The sequence below is a fragment of the Phoca vitulina genome, unplaced genomic scaffold (genome assembly GCF_004348235.1).
Source record: "Phoca vitulina isolate PV1807 unplaced genomic scaffold, GSC_HSeal_1.0 scaffold20, whole genome shotgun sequence".
In the NCBI taxonomy this organism is placed as follows: Eukaryota; Metazoa; Chordata; class Mammalia; order Carnivora; family Phocidae; genus Phoca; species Phoca vitulina.
The window spans coordinates 30,954,294-30,974,844 of NW_022589723.1; the positions used below are offsets into that span (position 1 = coordinate 30,954,294).

General features: G+C 37.5%; 1 protein-coding gene across 2 annotated transcripts in view; it reads right to left on the reverse strand.

Annotated features, from left to right (window-relative positions):
• CLPX (caseinolytic mitochondrial matrix peptidase chaperone subunit X) overlaps positions 1 to 20,551 on the reverse strand; it is a 45,536-nt gene that overhangs the window by 16,095 nt on the left and 8,890 nt on the right. For both annotated transcript variants that reach the window (XR_004301019.1, XM_032417375.1), the window contains exons 2-6: positions 16,504 to 16,664; positions 15,171 to 15,288; positions 8,148 to 8,302; positions 6,469 to 6,628; positions 4,375 to 4,416 (exon numbers count right to left, since the gene is read on the reverse strand). Coding sequence is in view for 1 of the 2 variants with exons in the window: in XM_032417375.1 (XP_032273266.1) it covers positions 4,375 to 4,416; positions 6,469 to 6,628; positions 8,148 to 8,302; positions 15,171 to 15,288; positions 16,504 to 16,664 (636 nt within the window). In the remaining variant the exon portion in view is untranslated. The remainder of the gene's footprint in view (positions 1 to 4,374; positions 4,417 to 6,468; positions 6,629 to 8,147; positions 8,303 to 15,170; positions 15,289 to 16,503; positions 16,665 to 20,551) is intronic.

Here is a 20,551-nt window from a genome sequence, read left to right on the forward strand (position 1 = left end):
TGTGACAATATAGGATGGGGCTTAGGCTTGAGTGTAGGCTGGCCCAATGGGAAAAATTATTTAGGTGACTAATTGGAACAAAATCGCAAGAAGCATATTTTTTTTTTTTTTTTTTTTAAAGATTTTATTTATTCGACAGAGAAAGCACAAGCAGAGGGGGAGAGAGGGAGAAGCAGGCTCCCTGCTGAGCAAGGAGCCTGATGTGGGACTCGATCCCAGGACCCTGGGATCACGACCCGGGCCGAAGGCAGCCGCTTAACCGACTGAGCCACCCAGGCGTCCCTCGCAAGAAGCATATTAACTAGAGTGGAGTCACAGAATAAATGTATTTAACTTAAGCGATGATTTAAGTTAAAAATTTTTAAAGATTTTATTTATTTGAGAGAGAGAGAGCACGCATGTGCACACACAAGTGGGGTGAGAGGCAGGGGGAGAGAGAAAAATAGAACCCCCCCACACCCCCCCTCGCTGATCAGGGAGCCTGATGCGTGGCTTGATCCCAGGACCCTGGGATTATGACCTGAAGCGAAGGCAGACGCTTAACCCACTGAGCCATCCAGGCACCCCAATTTAATTTAAATTTTATTTTATTTTTTAAGATTTTATTTATTTATTTGACAGAGAGAGACACAGCGAGAAGGAACACAAGCAGGGGGAGTGGGAGAAGGAGAAGCAGGCTTCCTGCAGAGCAGGCAGCCTGATGTGGGGCTCGATCCCAGGACCCTGGGATCATGACCTGAGCTGAAGGCAGAGGCTTCACAAGACTGAGCCACCCAGGCGCCCCTAATTTAAATTTTAAAAAGAGGAATAATTTATGGGCACCTGGGTGGCTCAGTGGGTTAACTGTCTGCCTTCCACTCGGGTCATGATCCTGGGGTCACAGGATCAAGCCCCGCATGGGGCTCCCCGCTCAGCCGGGGGCTTGCTTCTCCATCTCCCTCTGCCATTCCCCCTGGTTGTACTCTCTCTGTCAAATAAATAAAAATCATTGAAAAAAAAAAAAACAAAAAGAGGAATAATTTAAATAGTACATGTTTGTCATTCCATTTCTTTTTTTTTAAGATCTTACTTATTTATCAGAGAGAGAGAGAGAGAGCACAAGTTGGGGGAGGGACAGAGGGAGAAGCAGGCTCGGCGCTGAGCAAAGAGCCCTGATGAAGGACTTGATCCCAGGACCTTGGGATCATGACCTGAGCCGAAGGCAGACACTTAACTGACTGAACCACCCAGGCGTCCCTGTCATTCCATTTCATGAAAATATGCTCCAGAGTAAACTTGAGCTAACTCACCTGTCCTTTCAGTCTGTTTCTGCATCTCTCTCAATGCATGAGCAGCTCTCTATAATGAGTGAGCAGACTAGTGTATGGTTAGTTGCACGGAGCTCATCAGCCATGTGGCCCTGGACAAATTACTTAAAATTTCTGCACTTTGTTTTCTTATCTATAAAATGGGTGTGAAAATAATAGTTTCTATCTCACAGGTTTTAAGAAGATTAAATCAGTTAAAATATGTAAAACGCTTAGAACTGTGCTTGGCAGAGTTTTATAAATGTTATAAAAGAATTTGCTATCAGTATTGCTATTTCCCTAATGTTTAAGTATTTATATAACATAGCCCAAATGCAAGCCAGTTGTTTCATGTGGTGCTCAACTGAAGAAAAACATGGTGCAATGATGGGAAAAAAACCCACCAGTCTGAGAGTAGTATGTTGATCTCTGACATGTGATTCCTAAAAGAAACTGTAAGGAATATTTCGATTATGCATCATTTTGGCCTAATGCCCTAACTTTAGAATCTAAAACCCCACATAGGACAAGATGAAACTATACATGAAAATAAATTCTATTTAAGCTTTCAAAATATTACTTTAAGTCAATCAATATATATAATTACAAATTGGTTTTACCTAATAAGTGTTACTTGTTACCATTTAAGTTACATTAAATCACTACATATATATCTTTCAAAATATTCACTATAGATTTTTCTTTACTAATTCATACTAGTTTCACTAGCTATCTGTCCAAATTTATGAATATAGTATTTTTTAAAGGATTTTCTTTATTTATTTGAGAGACTGAGAGAGAGAGCTAAGTAGGGGGAGAGACAGAGGGAGAGGGAGAAGCAGTCTCTCCGCTGAGCAGGGAGCCCAATGCAGGGCTTGATCTCAGGACCCTGAGATCATGACCTGAGCTGAAGTCAGATACTTAACTGACTGCGCCACCCAGGCACCCCTTGAATATAGTATTGACAGCACAATTGATTATATTTTTGGATTAGAAAATATAAATTATACATGGGTTTATTTAGATCTTATATTTTTTTTTTTTTAAAGATTTTATTAATTTGTCAGAGACAGAGAAAGTACAACCAGGGGGAGCAGGAGACAGAGGAAGGAGCAGGCCCCCTGCTGAGCAAGGAGCCCGATGTGGGACTCGATCCCAGGACCCTGGGATCACGACCTCAGCCGAAGGCAGACGCTCAACCGACTGAGCCACCCAGGCGTCCCTAGATCTTATATTCTTATATATAATCTAATTCTACTGCATTGTATCTAAAGATTTTATTTATTTGAGAGAGCGAGAGAGAGGGCGTGAGAGCAGGGTGAGGGGCAGAGGGAGAAGCAGACTCCCCACTGAGCAGGGAGCCCGATGTGGGGCTCGATCCCAGATCATGACCTGAGCTGAAGGCAGACGCTTAACCGACTAAGCCAGCCAGGCGCCCCTCTACCATGCATGATATAATCAGTATTTCCATAAAATTTAAGTGTAACTAGAGATAATACAATTTTATTACATGTAATAGCTCTCATGCCAGAGTTGGTAAACTAGTCATGTTCTCATGGCTCATCCTGCATATATAGTATACTTCAAATAATAGCTATATAATATATCTTGGTTCAGGGGCAGCTAGGTGGCTCAGTCAAGTGTCTGACTCCTGATTTTGGCTCAGGTCATGATCTCAGGGTCATGAGATCGACCCCCTCATCAGGCTGTGCTAGGTGTGGAGATTCTCTCTCCCTCTCCTTCTGCCCCTCTCCCTGGGTCATTTGCGCTCTCTAAATTAATTAATTTAAAAAATAATGTATCTTGGTTCAAAGGCAAATGTGAAAGTACCAAACTTATAAGTGAGAAGTGTTCACTGGGGTTTATCTATTATCTGTTCGTTATTTTAATTACTGAATTTATTTTAATTACTGAATTATTTATTCAGTAATTCATTTATTTAATTATTGAAACTAAAGGCGGTGTGAATCTTTTTATGAACCTTTACCATCTGTGCAACAACTACATAATGGGAATGGATGCAAGACATCAGAATGGCCACAATCCTTAGGATATCAGGTCCTTCCACACCCTCCCATCAGATCATCTGATGCTTATAGGGGCAATCCAAGGCTGGAAACAGTGAGTTGGGGCTTATTCATAATTTGCAAGGCTATACCAAGTTTCATAAACACCAAAAAAAAAGTGTTTCGGATAAAGGGAAGCTAAAAGATAACCTAACCTACCTCTCCAAAAATTTCTGTCACATATAAGCAGGCCACTAATTGTATAGGGGAAAAAAGATAAAATAGCAAGCTACAGATTTTTTTTTGTTTTTTAAAGATTTTATTTATTTGAGAGAGAGAGAATGAGAGAGAGCAAGCACATGAGAGAGGGGAGGGTCAGAGGGAGAAGCAGACTCCCTGCCGAGCAGGGAGCCCGATGCGGGACTCAATCCAGGGACTCCAGGATCATGACCTGAGCCGAAGGCAGTTGCTTAACCAACTGAGCCACCCAGGCGCCCGCAAGCTACAGATTTAAAAAAAAAAAATACAATTCCTGTTAATATGCATGCAGATCTATATTTATAGAGAAAAACTATACATATTTTATTTCTCTGCATTACGCTTTAAGAAATATCACAACAGGGGGCGCCTGGGTGGCTCAGTCGTTGGGCGTCTGCCTTCGGCTCAGGTCATGATCCCAGCGTCCTGGGATCGAGCCCCGCGTCGGGCTCCCTGCTCCACGGGAAGCCTGCTTCTCCCTCTCCCACTCCCCCTGCTTGTGTTCCCTCTCTTGCTGTGTCTCTCTCTGTCAAATAAATAAATAAAATCTATAAAAAAAAAAAAAAGAAATATCACAACAGAAAAGATAAAATCAAATATCTGAAGTAACCCAACATATACAAACTACACAAATTAGCTATGAAAATCTGTTCCAAACTTATATATACCATGTATCATAAACATGTTCATATAACATACAATATCTTTCTTGGTAATACATGAGCAAATACATGTCTACCATTACTACTGCTGACATACTTCACTGAGTTAAATCTCAAAAGGAAGAATTATTACAGAGGAAGACCTGAGGAGAGGTCACTTACTTGTAAATCTGTACTCATCCTCCCGTCTTCTTATTTCTAACTCTAAGAAAGAGGATAAAATGACAACATGAAAATATGTATTTGCTTAGTTTAGAGAAACAAACAAGGAATATCTCACTTCTTGCCCTCTTCCAAATATACATAAAAAATGTCTTCATTGTTTTTGTAGCTTTTCACAGTATGAAAGAATCTATATGTTACATCCTTTCTATATTAAAAAAACCCAAACATGTTAATGATGGATGTCCAATTGCTAACATTCACATCTGTCAAATACTAAGTTGGTATTTTAAAAAGGGTAGTAATCATTTAAGTCTTCAACAAAAGTTTAAACCCCTCATACCATAAACACAACCATTTGCTTTCCTAGGACCTAGAATAGCTTAACTACTGATTTGCTGACTGAAGGGACCAGAAAATAATCATTTTGCTTCATGACTAGACAGTGCTATTTTGACTCTATAAAAATATGAAGGTTCCATGTCTTCCGATATTATGACTTACATTTTCTTTTTTTTTTTTTTTTAAAGATTTTATTTATTTATTTCACAGAGAGAGACACAATGAGAGAGGGAACATAAGCAGGGGAAGTGGGAGAGGGAGAAGCAGGCCTCCTGCAGAGCAGGGAGCCAGATACAGGGCTCGATCCCAGGACCCCGGGATCATGACCTGAGCCGAAGGCAGATGCTTAACAACTGAGCCACCCAGGCACCCCATGACTTACATTTTCTAAAAATAAAAAACTGATACTACCATATAACTATTTTACAGTAAGTTCAACAAGTGAGCAAGTTGTCTTCAAGCCAGTTAGTTACCAAAAATAATCAAAAGATATTATAGTTTTATAAATGTAAATATTTAGCAGAATTCCCTCAAATTGTAAAATGATGACTTAAAGTATGTAAAATGATAGATTACAGGGGTGCCTGGGTGGCTCAGTTGGTTAAGTGTCTGCCTTTGGCTCAGGTCATGATCTCCGGGTCCTGGAATCAAGCCTCGCGTCTGGCTCCCTGCTCAGTGGGGAGTGTGCTTCTCCCTCTGCTCCTCCCCCTGCTCGTGCTCTCTCTCTCTCTCTCAAATAAATAAATAAATAAAATCTTTAAAAATAAATAAAATGATAGATCATAGGCCTAAGTAAGAAATCAGGGCTCCTGGCCAATTAAAAACAAACACACCTTAGGGGGGGAAATCGGAGGGGTAGACGAACCACGAGAGACGATGGACTCTGAAAAACAAACTGAGGGTTCTAGAGGGGAGGGGGGTGGGAGGTTGGGTTAGCCTGGTGATGGGTATTGAGGAGGGCACGTTCTGCATGGAGCACTGGGTGTTATGCACAAACAATGAATCATGGAACACTACATCTAAAACTAATGATGTAATGTATGGGGATTAACATAACAATAAAAAATTAAAAAAACAAACAAACACACCTTAAAAAAATCTGCATTTTATTCTATGCATAGTTTTTAAAAATATCATTCTATTAATATAACACATATTATTATCTACAGTAAATTGAGATTATATAATGTATTGGTATATTAGAATCTATCGTTAATAGGAATTACACAAATCTGCCCTTAACCTTACACTCTGCAGCTGGGACCTAAAAAGCAAAGAATGCTGGATATGTTCTGTGACAGTTATCCTCTATCTTCATATATCTCTGACCGAGACACATGATCTGGTCATGAGGAACTAGTTGTGGTGAAGTCTACAATTCAAAGATGGTGTCTCAATCTCTACTCCTGTGACTTTCAAACATTTTTCACTAAGACCCTTGGTAAGAAATACATTTTACTCTATGACTCAGGACCCATGCACATATACTGAAAATAAAAGTTTTATGAAAGAATACATTAACTACAAGTTAATGTACTCTGGTATTTTCTATTCACACCTATTATTTAAAAAAAAAAAAATGCTGTTGGCAATCTACCAAAATAATTTCATGATCCACTAATGGGAAGAGGCCTGCACTGTGAAAAATGTTGTACTATGCTAGAAGTATTTCAGGATAAAAGCAAGGAGTTGCAAATAAAGATTACCTTAAGCATAGTAACCTCTATTTTGGTCAGTTATCAAAACACTAACCTCTAGGTGTTAAGGACGTCTGCTTCTCAACCTCTGCCTGCTGTCTCAGATTAGCTGGGATATTGTTATATATTCTCTTATAATGATTGTACACAGCAACCGAAAGCACCTTCTTAGCAAATGACTGGCCAACAACATACTTGTCGAGGTAGTTATAAATCTGAAAAATGATTAGTTATGTATTAATTTACTATGACCTATCACAAAAAAACGCATACACATTAAGAAGTTATACACTGAGCATATTTGCTTAGTTTTAAATTTGTACAAAGACTCATCAAAAACAAAACGCCAAGGTATGGCCATACTGTATGGCCACAGGGTAGGATATCTATGTACAATGATTCAGAGGCCCCAAACCTAAGTGGACAAAACACAATTCATTTGTTCTTTAGCTTAACAAATTATCATTGCACTCTTCTAACGTTCTGTCAATTTCTATTCTATACACAATGCCATTTATCCTAATCCTAATTTTTAAGAGTTAATTATTAAAGTCATTTAGAATACCTACATATGTCACCATGGGTCTAAAGATATCACCATTAACGTAAATCATTAAAATAAACCCTTTCTATACTTCTCTCAATCACAGGAATGATATTCTTCACAGAAATAATATATTATACAACTACCATTTTCAAAAAAGCATTATATAATCAAAGCCATTACCAGCATTTGTATGTTTGAGTTTTTTCTCAGACATTAACTTTAAAGCTACTCATTTATCTAAATGGCAATCTAAAAAACTTCACTTGGAAACTAAAGCTCTATTTGATACTTGGATATTGTTAACAGCCTGGAACCTGGGGTAAATTCCTTTAGCTTTTATTAAATAGAAGTTAACTGTTAATACTAACTTCTAAAAATAGTTAAATTGCATATTTTTGAACTCTTGAGTCTAACGTCTACACAAATTTAGTGGAGGATATAAAGGTTAATAGCTATATTTTTCATTATTTATTTTTACATGACAAATTCTTTAGTTGCTGACCATATGCATTTTATTATGGTTTTTTAAAATCTTCTTGATTCCTCACAAATTGAATTATTAATAATAATATAATAATGAATTATTAAATCTACTACAGCATTATTTGGAGGTAGAGATAAATGCACTGGTGTCTTACAGCAGAAAAAAGCTACACTGAGGCAGAATAATCTAACTGGTGATATACTCTGCCATGTCTGAAATGGCCAGATCACAATCTGCCTAAGACTTTTGGAAGGAGCCCCCACCACAAAAGCCACAATGCTATACCGGCCATGAAAAAATTACTTGCTTCCATTGTTAGACTATTTTATCATAAAGTAGACTAATTTATGAGGAGAAATTGCAGGCTGGTGTTATTTAGGGGCCCAAACTAAGAAAAATAAATCCATAACTGCTCAATTTTATAGATATCATTTTAGATTAATTTAGTATTAACACTATTTTAATAATCATCCAACTATATTTCATTGCTGAATGCCATAATCACGACATGGGAAAATAACAATGGACTCCATACCTAAATTCCAAGTATCAAATATCAAAAAGAATTTAGCCAGATATAGTCCATATTAAGAATTTAATACTTGTTTAGGTACTAGTATTAAGATCCTATATAAACTGGGAGAGGGGAGCAATGAAATGTTTTCAAGATAAAATGCTTAAAGGACTGAGCTAAGACCTATACCTTCTTGGGGGGAGGAGGTGGTTTCTGTTGGAATGCCAATTTTACAGCTTCTGCTGCTGATTCAGGTTCTTTAATTATGCTTTTCTTTGAGTCTGCTTCAGATAGTACAACAAAAAAATGATGACATTTTTCACACTTCACAAAGCGGGTGGATGCTGTAAAAGGAAAGAAAGGTCAGCAGAGGAAAAGTAAATAATTTAAATAGTGTTTAACCTTAGAGACTCACTGTAAATGAAAACTATGTACTTGACAAAAGGTAGGCTTGTAGTTCATTCCACTAGCCACAACAAACAACTTGGTTTATACCTAAGGTAGAGATACAAATAGATGAGTTCAGTGAATCACATTTTGTTCATTTCCACGAGGTTCTTTCATTTTGTGATATACTTCATTAAGAGAAAAGATTAGTTGATGTTCGTTCAACTCCGCATTCATTAAATCTATTTTAGAAAATAAGCACTATAAAAATATTAATCATTTATTTTCCTGAAATACTTCAATGAAAAAACTGTGAAAAAAGTAAATCACAAGTAAATTCTTCTATTTTTCCAACATTTTCTTACGAAAAATTTCAAATATACACAGAAGTTGAGAGAAATCAATTTCAATCCCTAAAAATGTGAAAAAATATATATATATATGTTCTTTTAGGTTCTTTTCAAACCTATCAGCATTTTTAAAACCTTGACTTGGTAAATATATAAAATTGTTTCATGCCTTATTTTCATTTTTAACAACTCCACTAACTCCTATTTCTTTGACCTAAAAACCACTAAGAAACTAACAAAATAACATTCTCACTCATACTGACTTAAAGATAATCATACAGCTTTTGAAAACAACACAGGAACAATTAAAAGTGAGGGTAAAAAAATTTTTAAAATTAAAAAATAAAAGTGAGGGTAAAAGGGTGTCTCAGTATCAATGCATCAGCTATAGAATAGCCTGTGTTAAACCAAAGGTGATGGGCGCCTGGGTGGCTCAGATGGTTAAGCGTCTGCCTTCGGCTCAGGTCATGATCCCAGGGTCCTGGGATCGAGTCCCGCATCGGGCTCTCTGCTCCTTGGGAGCCTGCTTCTCCCTCTGCCTCTCTCTCTCTCTGTCTCTCATGAATAAATAAATAAAATCTTTAAAAAAAAAAAAAAAAAAAAAAACCAAAGGTGATTTCTTTTTTTTCTCTCTCCTTCTAAAACACAGCTATAGGATATAGGTATATGGACATACACTCTTAATCTTCTCCAAGCCTAACCCTACTAATGGTAATGGGGCAGGGGGGGCGGGGGGCTTGGAACGCAGCACAGAAGAGAATCTCACACAGATTACTAACAGATACAGAGCAAATGATACACAGTAAGAATTACTTAGATGTTTGTATGTCTGGGTAATACATTTTTGTGTTACCTTTGTGTAATCTAACTAGACAGCTAAAATTGCAAAGAAAAATAATTTTTAAAACTATGAGAATCTCTGAAGGGACACGTGTACCCCAACGTTTATAGCAACAATGTCCACAATAGCCAAAATATGGAAAGAGCCCAGATGTCCACTGACAGATGAATGGATAAAGATGTGGTACACACACACACACACACACACACACACACACACACACACAGGAATATTACTTAGCCAACAAAAAGAATGAAATCTTGCCATTTGCAATGATGTGGGATAGAACTCGAGGGCAATATGCTAAGCAAAATAAGTCGGTCAGAGAAAGACAAGTATCATATGATTACACTCATATATGGAATTTAAGAAACAAAACAGACGAACATAGGGGAAGGGAAGGAAAAATAAGAGGAAAACAGAGGGAGGTAAACCGTAAGAGACTCTTAACTATGAACAACCTGAGGGTTGCTGGAGAGGAGGTATGTAGGGGGGTGGGGTAACTGGGTGATAGGCATTAAGGAGGGCACTTGATGGAATGAGCACTGGGTGTTGTATGCAACTGATAAATTACTGAATTCAACTTCTGAAACTAATAATACAGTATATGTTAATTAAACTGAATTTAAATTTAAAAAATTAAAAAAAATAAAACTATGCGAATCTCTCTCCTTTGGGAATATTGTAACTACCTATCCATAGTTTACCAGAAAAACTGTACTGGTAAGCACACCTAAATCTTCACAAAATAATCTAACTTTAAAAAAAAACAACAAAAACCAAAAAACAGATAATTCTGTATTTCAAAAATAAATCTAACTATTAATTCAATCAATTTAATATTTATGTATATATTCTTAAACACAAGGCTAATCAAAAATACATTCTGGATAAATTCTAGCAGCAAATTTTATTTTATTTTTTATTTATTTACTTGAGAGAGAGAGAGAACAAGAGCAGAGGGAGAGGGAGAAGTAGACTCCCCACTAAACAGAGAGCCCAACTCAGGGCTCGATCCCAGGACCCTGGGATCATGACCTGAGCTAAAGGCAGCTGCTTAACTGACTGAGCCACCCAGGTGTCCCTAGCAGCAAATTTTAAGCTAGAATAGAGATCATCCATGTTTTCTATGTATTGATCACTACAAATGCTTACCTAAAGAAAAAGACCAAGCTATTCCAAGTACCTTTGATTCACACAAACCCCAATACATTATCACCATTTTCCACCAATGTGGAGATAGTCAATGCCTTTACTTTAAAATGAAGCATCACCTTACAGCTGTTACTGATGGTAAACAAGGCAAGGATTAAAGGGCAGAGCAGCCTCTGATCTAGTTCAGGCTGAATGACAGGAATATCTGGCTGAGAACACAAGAACAAAATATTTCTCTAAAGAAATTAGGTCAAAGGGAAAGAGACTAAACAACAGATTGCATCGCTTTTTGCTTACTTTAGAAGGGTTGCTTACAGTCTACTCGAATATCACAGTATCAATTTTACAATGAAACATATTCAACATATGCCCAAGTTCAATTTTATTTATCAAAATGCTATTTTGGAAAAAAAATAATACAAGCACTGCAATGCTTATTTTTTTACTCCTGAAGACAACTGGCAAAATCTAATTTTGTTAAATTATCAGGGGATAAATAAACCACTTTCCTTTAAATGATTACTACAGGTATACCATATTCCTTCATATGCAGAATACTAATCCCAGTATATATGCTTGTATAGTATGACAGAAAGACTACCTCAGTAAAAACTTTCTCAGATTTGTTTAAATGAAGTTCTTCATGATTTTGAACAAGTTTCAGGGTCACATAAAATCTCCAAACCAAACAGAAAAGTTTAATTCCTATTGTATAAGACACGTAAGTACAGTAAGCCTTCAAAAAGTACTATATACATAAAAAACTAAAGGTTCTACCTTAAATAAAAATGGGGAAACTATTCATGTTTGACAAGTTACTATTTAAAAAGGCAAAAGAAAACTAAAGAGCAGTATATATTAGTCCTTATAATAAAAAATTTCTTAGATAGGGGTGCCTGGGTGGCTCAGTTGGTTAAGCGTCTGACTCTTGATTTCAGCTCAGGTCATGATCTCAGGGTCGTGAGATGGAGCCCTGCATCAGGCTCCACGCTGAGGGTGGAGCCTGCTCAAGATTCTCGCTCTCTCCCTCTCCCCCCTTGTGCTCTCTCCACTCTCTCTCTCTAAAAGAAAAAATGTCGGGGCGCCTGGGTGGCTCAGTCGTTAAGCATCTGCCTTCGGCTTAGGTCATGATCCCAGGGTCCTGGGATCGAGCCCCACATCAGGCTCACCTTTGGTTTAAACACAGGCTATTCTATAGCTGATGCATTGATACTGAGACACCCTTTTACCCTCTGCTTCTCCCTCTCCCACTCCCTCTGCTTGTGTTCCCTCTCTCGCTCTCTCTGTCAAATAAACAAACCTTAAAAAAAAAAATTTCTTAGATATTATTTTTATTTCAATTTCTGATGATTTTCTATGCATTCATAATGCTACCTATAAAAATGGTATTTTATTTCAACAAAGTCAAACAAGAATAATACCACAGTAAGAGAACATAAAAATCACTACAAATATACTTGTGAGGTGGAATATATACAGCAAGATCCATGAGCTAATAGTTTTTACACTTTGGGAAAAAAAATCGAAAGAAAATTCAAATTTCAGTGTCTATATGCAAAGTTTTATAGGAACACAGCGATCCTCATTCATTTACATTGTCTCTGATTGCTTCCCACTTTAACAGCACAGGAGAATAATTGCAACACAGACTACAGGACCCACAAAGCCTAAAATATTTACTATTTGGTCTTTCATAGTAAAAGTTTGTTGATTCCTGCTATACAGTATTTAAAAGGAAAGAAGTACCCATAGAATGAGAGAAAATATTTAAATCACGTATCTGGATAAAGGTCTAGTATTCAGAATATATAAAGAATTCTTTCTTAAAACGCTAACAACAAAAAGATAAAAGATCAAAAAGTACATAAAAAGACATTTATGAACCAATAATCAAGTAAATGTAGATTTAAACAAAATGAATAACCTGAACTTCAACAAAACTCTTCAATTTTCAGTGAGTAGACACAGAAGATCCTCAGCTTCCAAAAGAGACCTGTATTATGGGTCAACAAATTCAAGACAGGAGGGCCCTGTCTCACCGTTGGCGGCCTATCACTCCCATGCAGTAAAGCTCTAGAGGACAGGACAGTGTCATGTTCATCTGTGTTTATTTCCTGAGCCTAGTAGTGGCTGTCCCAACAGATGTTGGCTTACTAAATTACGTGTAAGTATCTACTCTTCTTTTATTCTTTTCTTCCCCATTCTCTACTCCCACATTCCGCCTCCCCACTTAGAATACCCACAGCAAACAACCTCAGCCTTGAGTTGATTAGATAACATTAGTGTTTTCCACACTTGGTCTCATTGTTAAACATACATATTCTAGGATACCACTCAACATCTACAGAATCTCATCTCTAGGGAAGAAGAGAATCTGCATGATTAACAACCACTCTCAGTGATTAATACAACCTGGTAAGTTTTTGAAAATCCTGTGTAAGAGGAAAATAAACTTAATCTCAATAGGAGCTAGTTTATTCCTAGAGAATTCCAGTTGCTAAAAATGTATGAGAGTGGCGCTTGGGTGGCACAATCAGTTAAGTGTCCAACTCTTCGTTCTGGCTCAAGACATGATCTCACGGTTGTGAGATTGAGCCCCGCATCAGGCTCTGGGCTCAGCGCAGAGTCTGCTTGAGAGTCTCTCTCTCCTCCCTCTGCCCCTGCTTGAGTGCTCGCTCTCTCTCAATTAAATGAATAAATCTTTAGGGGAAAAAAAACACAAACTATGGGATAGGAACTTCTGAATAGCAAATCTTCACTGCTCTGGTACCGTGGATGAGTTATTTAAACTTGCTAAATCTTAGTTTCTTCACTTATAAAAAATGAGGATACTCTCATTTTTGTCCTGAAAAAAAAAGATTGTGAGAATAAAACTGTATATACTGGCATTTATTAAATATTAGTTTCTTTCCTTTTTTACTCTAAGGAATTATTGTTTAAGTCTACAAAGACTGAAATCTTTCTCTGGGAAAAAAAAGATAAAACTTTTTTTTTTTTAAAGATTTTATTTATTTGAGAGAGAGAGCACAAGCAGGAGGAGCAGCAGAGGGACAAGAAGGAGGCTCCCTGCTAAGCAGGTAGCCCAACATGGGGCTCGATCCCAGGAACCTGAGATCATGACCTGAGCCAAAGGCAGATGCTTAACTGACTGAGCCACCCAGGCGCCCCAAAAAAGATAAAACTCTTGATTAAAATATGTTAATATGACACTGCCATTATGAACTGAGCAATTCTCAGAACTTTTAGAGTTTTATTATTTCACACCAAATTTGTTAACAGCAAACGTTATTTAGAAGTTAATATCATCTAGTTCTTTCATTTTATTTTGCAACCAAATTAGTATTCATTCAAACCGATTCTTCTTTTTGCTCTCTTACAAGGCAACACCATGAAGAGAATCTCAAACATTCCACCTATAGAATGGAACTACTTTAAAAGTCTTTCCAAAACTGTAAAACCATGCTATATTTAACAGTATTTTTTCATATAGTGGTCAATTAATATTAATGATAAATGTGAAACTGTAACTGAAGTCTCAATATTTGGGTTAGAATATAGAGAATCCTCTCCACCTCATCGTGAGAAACAAACTTCTGCCAAACCTCACCACTGACCTTTTCACAGTTCGACTATATAGGAGAAGGCTGACATGGTAGTTCAATGTAATTTACTCTACATTAATTCTAATCGTGTAGGAAATGAGTTATCTGATTCATGAAAACAAAAGATTTGTAGTACTATCTTTGTATTTCACAGAGAGGTACTGACACTAACAGCAAAAGTAGGGCTGTTGATTTCTTCCTTCTCTTAGTGTCTCAATTATTCATAATTATCATACACTTTTTAGAACTGAGGGCTTAGCTCCTGTGGTTACTCAGAGAGGGAAAATACCTTAATATCTGAATGACTGACCTTTCCAGCAGTATGAGATGCTCAATAGGTATTTGAAGAATAGAGTAATACAGAATAAATAAACCTTGGTTCTCCTACAGCTTAATTGTCACATACGTGAACACTCACAAAATCCAAATTTGAAATAAACACACACACACACAAAATAAAGAAGCAAATCGGGGCGCCTGGGTGGCTCAGTCGTTAAGCGTCTGACTTTGGCTCAGGTCATGATCCCAGGGTCCTGGGATTGAGCCCCGCATCGGGCTCCCTGCTCAGTGGGAAGCCTGCTTCTCCCTCTCCCACTCCCCCTGCTTGTGTTCCCTCTCTTGCTGTGTCTGTCTCTATCATATAAGTAAATAAAATATTTAAAAAAAAATAAAGAAGCAAATAGTTTTCTTAAATTATTTCTTATACCACCGTGCAAAGTATTACCATTCCTGGGAATTTTTAGTTATTTGGTGAACATGAGAATCATGTAAGTTCAGAAAGAACATTACTCTGGCTTATATAATTTATATATTTCTATGCAGTCTATGATTTATAGAAAAGGTAGAGAAAAAGAACAATAGAAGAAGTAATACTTACACACAAAGGTCTCTACATGAGTGCACAAGTCGCCACACTTAGGACACCTCAGCTGGTTTCCACCTTTCCCTGAATTCCCAGAGCCTGATTTTTTACTGCTTCCCTCACTTGCTGATTTCTAATGTTAGCAGAGGAGAAAAGGAGAGTGTCAATTATTACTTTCAGACAACTATTTTATATGTAAAATATAAGCAAGATAGGTTGTAATTAATCTTACAATTTTTATAATTTCTAGAATGAAATTATTAGTATAATTTATATCTCTGCTATCATTGGTATCAAAAGATCTATTTACCAGAAAAATAAAATCAGTTCTAGTAAACACATATATTTATCTGTATTCCTTCTTCACATAGTATGACCCAGCATGTATAATAAACAGCTTTCTTCCCATGACTCAATAAACACTAGGGAAAAAAAGTTACTACAGGTAAAATACATTTTAGTGAAACTGAATCAGAAGTTACTATCATGATAAGTAGTGACTTGTAACTTCTTTGAATCTAACTTTTCTCATCTCTAAAATGGGGGGTTTATTTTGTATTTATATGAGAAAAACTATTAGGATTAAGTGTGGATATGAAAGCACCTAGCATTTTGTCTTGCATGTAACATTAAATCAAGTGTTAGTGAAATTCACATAATAAAGAAAACTGATAATAATTCACTGACCCAATACAATCACCGATCATCTACTTGCTAAATACAAAGTAGTCCGACATTAAGTCATAGAGATACCAAAAATTTTTAGGTAGAGAACGAAGTGGGGTTTATACTATCATGAATTCTTTTTTTTTTTTTTAAAGATTTTATTTATTTATTTGAGAGAGAGAGAGAGAGAGAAACAGCATGAGAGGGGATAGGGTCAGAGGGAGAAGCAGGCTCCCCGCTGAGCCGGGAGGCCGATGTGGGACTCGATCCCAGGACTCCGGGATCATGACCTGAGCCGAAGGCAGTCGCTTAACCAACTGAGCCACCCAGGCGCCCTACTATCATGAATTCTTAAGAGTTGTGTTAAGAAAGCAGGAAATGGCTATTCCTAATTCAATCCTACAGAGTGCTGACTGCATAGATTATTTAATGTAGCTTCTTTATTACTTTGGAGTATTAGAAGTTTTAACTACTGCTGACTAAGTGCAATGCTTATAAAACTATTTTATGGTTGAAACTAAAACACAAAATAAAATTACATAAATTCTTCATATCATTTTATATATTTCACATTTCCTACAGAAAACATATAAACTGACAGAATAGAGAATACTATTATTACATTTAATTGTTTGAAGGAAGGAACTCAAATGTGTATATAGATGCCAATAAAGTTAAATACCTTATTTCCATCTCCAGAGCCATCTTTACTTATCCCATCTTTTGATGCAAAGTATGCTGGTGTTTCTGTAAAGGTTCTAAAGGGAGCTCTTCGTAGAATCTGAGTTTCAAAGGTCCCGAGCCTTCCTAAAACGGGTATGTGAATGCGACCACAAGAGATACCTGGAAATATAATGAAATTTATTAGTCTACACATCAAATATTAACAAGCCTTCAATAAATTCCCTGAAAACAAAAATTCCTTAAGTATAAACGAGGTTCAAAAAGCTATAGTTTTCACAGCAGTAGTAACAAAATGGTAGAGAAAATAGTGACACCATCAGAGACAAAGCCACCTTTTTTTTTAATTTTTATTTTATTATGTTAGTCACCATACATCATTAGTTTTTGATGTAGTGATCCACGATTCATTGTTTTCGTTAACACCCAGTGCTCCATGCAGTACGTGCCCTCCTTAATACCCATCACCGGGCTAACACATCCCCCCACCTCCTCCCCTCTAAAACCCTCAGTTTGTTTCTCAGAGTCCATAGTCTCACATGGTTCATCTCTCCCTCCGATTTCCCCCCCTTCAGTTTTCCCTTCCTTCTCCTAATGTCCTCCATGCTATTCCTTATGTTCCACAAATAAGTGAAACCATATGATAATTGACTTTCTCTGCTTGACTTATTTCACAGAGGCAAAGCCACCTTAAAAATAGGCCAGACCTGGGGTGCCTTGGTGGCTCAGTTGGTTAAGCATTTGCCTTCGGCTCAGGTCATGACCTCAGGGTGCTGGGATCGAGTCCCACATTGGGCTCCTTGCTCAGTGGGGAGCCTGCTTCTCCCACTGTCTGCTGCTCTCCCTTCTTGTGCACTCTCTCCCTGTGTGCTCTCTCCCTCTCTCTCTCTAATAAATAAATAAAATCTTAAAAAAAAAAAAAGAAAAATAGGCCAGACCTGGGCCTACAGATTCCAGGTAAATAAACAGGTCTCTTTCTGGGCCTGTTTGGAAATGAGGAAAGACCACCCAGGTTGTAACAATGAGTGGCTCTTTGAAAGTGTGAGAGATAAGGAGTTCAACATCTGCCTCACCTGTAGGGGAAAAAGGCCATTTACAACCTATATTCTTAGTCTTCTTACAGTATTTCTACCAATGAAAATAAGCAATTGACATAAACTTTTATCTGTCTCTGACGGGGGTGGGGGAGTGTAATATCTGCAACAATGGAAACTTCAAGTGTTCTTTAAAAAGTTATGCATGTTCGGGGCGCCTGGGTGGCTCAGTCGTTAAGCGTCTGCCTCCGGCTCAGGTCATGATCCCAGGGTCCTGGGATCGAGCCCTGCATCAGGCTCCCTGCTCAGCGGGAAGCCTGCTTCTCCCTCTCCCACTCCCTCTGCTTGTGTTCCCTCTCTCTCTCTGTCTCTGTCAAAGAAATAAATAAATAAAATTAAAAAAAAAAAGTTATGCATGTTCATTAACTACATGTTTTAATGAAATGTTTCAATCTTATAAAAAACCTTAATTCAGTAAATACTGTGTAACCACTATCCTGCTTTCAGCATTTTAACTTTTTACCATATTTGAAGTTAAAATTATTAAAAAGGGTATAGGGGCGCCTGGGTGGCTCAGTTGGTTAAGCGACTGCCTTCGGCTCAGGTCATGATCCTGGAGTCCCTGGATCGAGTCCCGCATAGGGCTCCCTGCTCAGCGAGGAGCCTGCTTCTCCCTCTAACCCTCCCCCCTCTCATGTACTCTCTCTCTCTCTCTCATTCTCGCTCTCTCAAATAAATAAATAAATCTTAAAAAAAAAAAAAGGGTATAGGTTAATCACTGACTTCTGTGGCAAACTTTTTCTGTAAAGGACCAGAATAGTAAATATTTTCAGCTTTCTGGGCCATGTAGTCTCCGTTCAACTACTCTGTAACATGAAAACAAACAATATGTAAACAAATGGGTGTGGCCAGTTTTGGCCCATGGGATCACTGTTGGCTGACCCCTAGTTTTTCTCATATAAATACAAAATAAACCCCTAAATAAATTATAGTCAGTGGCAAAAGAGTCACACTGCATTCTGCAAGGCAGCATTTCCCAAGCTGATCTTTAAAAGCGTGTTCCCAGGGTGCCTGGGTGGCTCGGTCAGTTGGGCGTCTGCCTTTGGCTTGGGTCGTCATCCCAGAGTCCTGGGATCAGGCCCAGCATCGGGGTCCCTGCTCACTGGGGGGCCTGCTTCTCCCTCTCCCTGTGCTGCTCCCCCTGCTGTGCTCGCTCTCTCTCCCTCTCTCTCTCTCAAATAAATAAAATCTTTAAAAAATAAAAAAATAAAAGCGTGTTCCCTACACAAGAAAATCGAATGGTCTTAGGTTAAACAAAATTCCACAGATTCTAGTACTGAGTACTGTAGGGCTACTCACAACGCTGCAAAAACTAATATATATTAATGAATCTTAATGAGTCCCCAAAGAAGGAAGTTTCCCAGCAGCGTATCAAAGCACTGTTAGCAGGTAATAACAAAAAGGGGGGAAGGTGTTAAAGTTAATAAATAAATTTTAAGAAACTGATTTTATCTCCCTCATTTTATTACCTGCAAAATTCTCAACTCAGCCTTTAAATTTTTATTTCTATACCTGTTAGGTCTTTTAAGAGATCATGCACATATGTACATATTGTATCCAAACACAAAAACTGGTTTAAAATTACATCCTTTGAGGAGCGCCTGGGTGGCTCAGTCAAACATCTGACTCTATATTTCAGCTCAGGTCATGATCTCAGGGTTGTGAGATCGAGGACTGCATTGGGCTCTGCTCTGGGCATGGAGTCTAACTTAAGATTTTCTCTCTTTCCCTCTCCCTCTCTAAAAAAAAATGAACAAAATAAATAACGTCCTTCAAACAATTCAAAAGCAATTGCGTATATAACTGACTTTATTAACTCCAATTTTCCAACACATTTGTGTACACTGTTAGAACTAGTTTCTTTAGCTATTTATTGCCCTAGGCCTTCTCCAGTTCCATAAAATACAAAAATAAAACCATCAAACTTATCAGGAAAGCTATAAATAAATTTTCTCATCTCTATATAAATTCACAAACAACACTAAAAAAGGATTAAGGTTTATGACACACTAGTCCCTAATCCATAGACTGGAAAATTTTGTTTAACACTATTAAACTTGAATATTAATATTTTAAAAAAAAACTACATTTGATGTTTTTCTTCTGAGTGACGTTTTCAAAAAGATTTTCAAATTTTCTCAAGTGTAGCATTTCCATTTTTTTGCAGTAAATGATAGCCATTACTCTCATTAGAATGAGATTTAAGGTAGTTCATGAATTTTGTTTTTCAAAAGACATAATATGGTTTAAAGACTATGTCAGTCTAAAAAGCAAATCTAGAAAAAGTAATGGGGGAAAGAATAGCTGAAATCAAGAATACAGAAAGTTAATGGACATTAAGGCTGGGTGATGGGTATTTTGGTGTCCCTTGTTCTATTTTGTGTGTGTTTGAAAACATCCATAAATTACGGAATACTACTCAGCCATCAAAAAAAAAAAATGAAATCTTGCCATTTCCAACGACATGGATAAAACTAGAGGGTATCATGCTAAGTGAAATAAGTCAATCAGAGAAAGACAATTATCATATGATCTCACTCATATGTGGAATTTAAGAAACGAAACAGAGGATCACAGGGGAAGGGAGGAAAAAATAAAACAAGGCATAAGCAGAGAGGGAGACAAACCATAAGAAACGCTTAATCATAGGAAACAAACTGAGGGTTGCTGGAGGGGAGGGAGGTAGGGGGATGGGGTAACTGGGTGATAGACATTAAGGAGGACATGCAATGTAATAAGCACTGGGCATTATAAAAGACTGTTGAATCACTGACCTCTACCTCTGAAACCAGTAATACATTAAATGTTAATTAATTGAATTTAAATTTTTAAAAAATGGAAAAAAAGAGGGGCGCCTGGATGGCTCAGTCGTTGAGTGTCTGCCTTCGGCTCAGGTCATGATCCCAGGGTCCTGGGATCGAGTCCCGCATCGGGCTCCCTGCTCCGCGGGGAGCC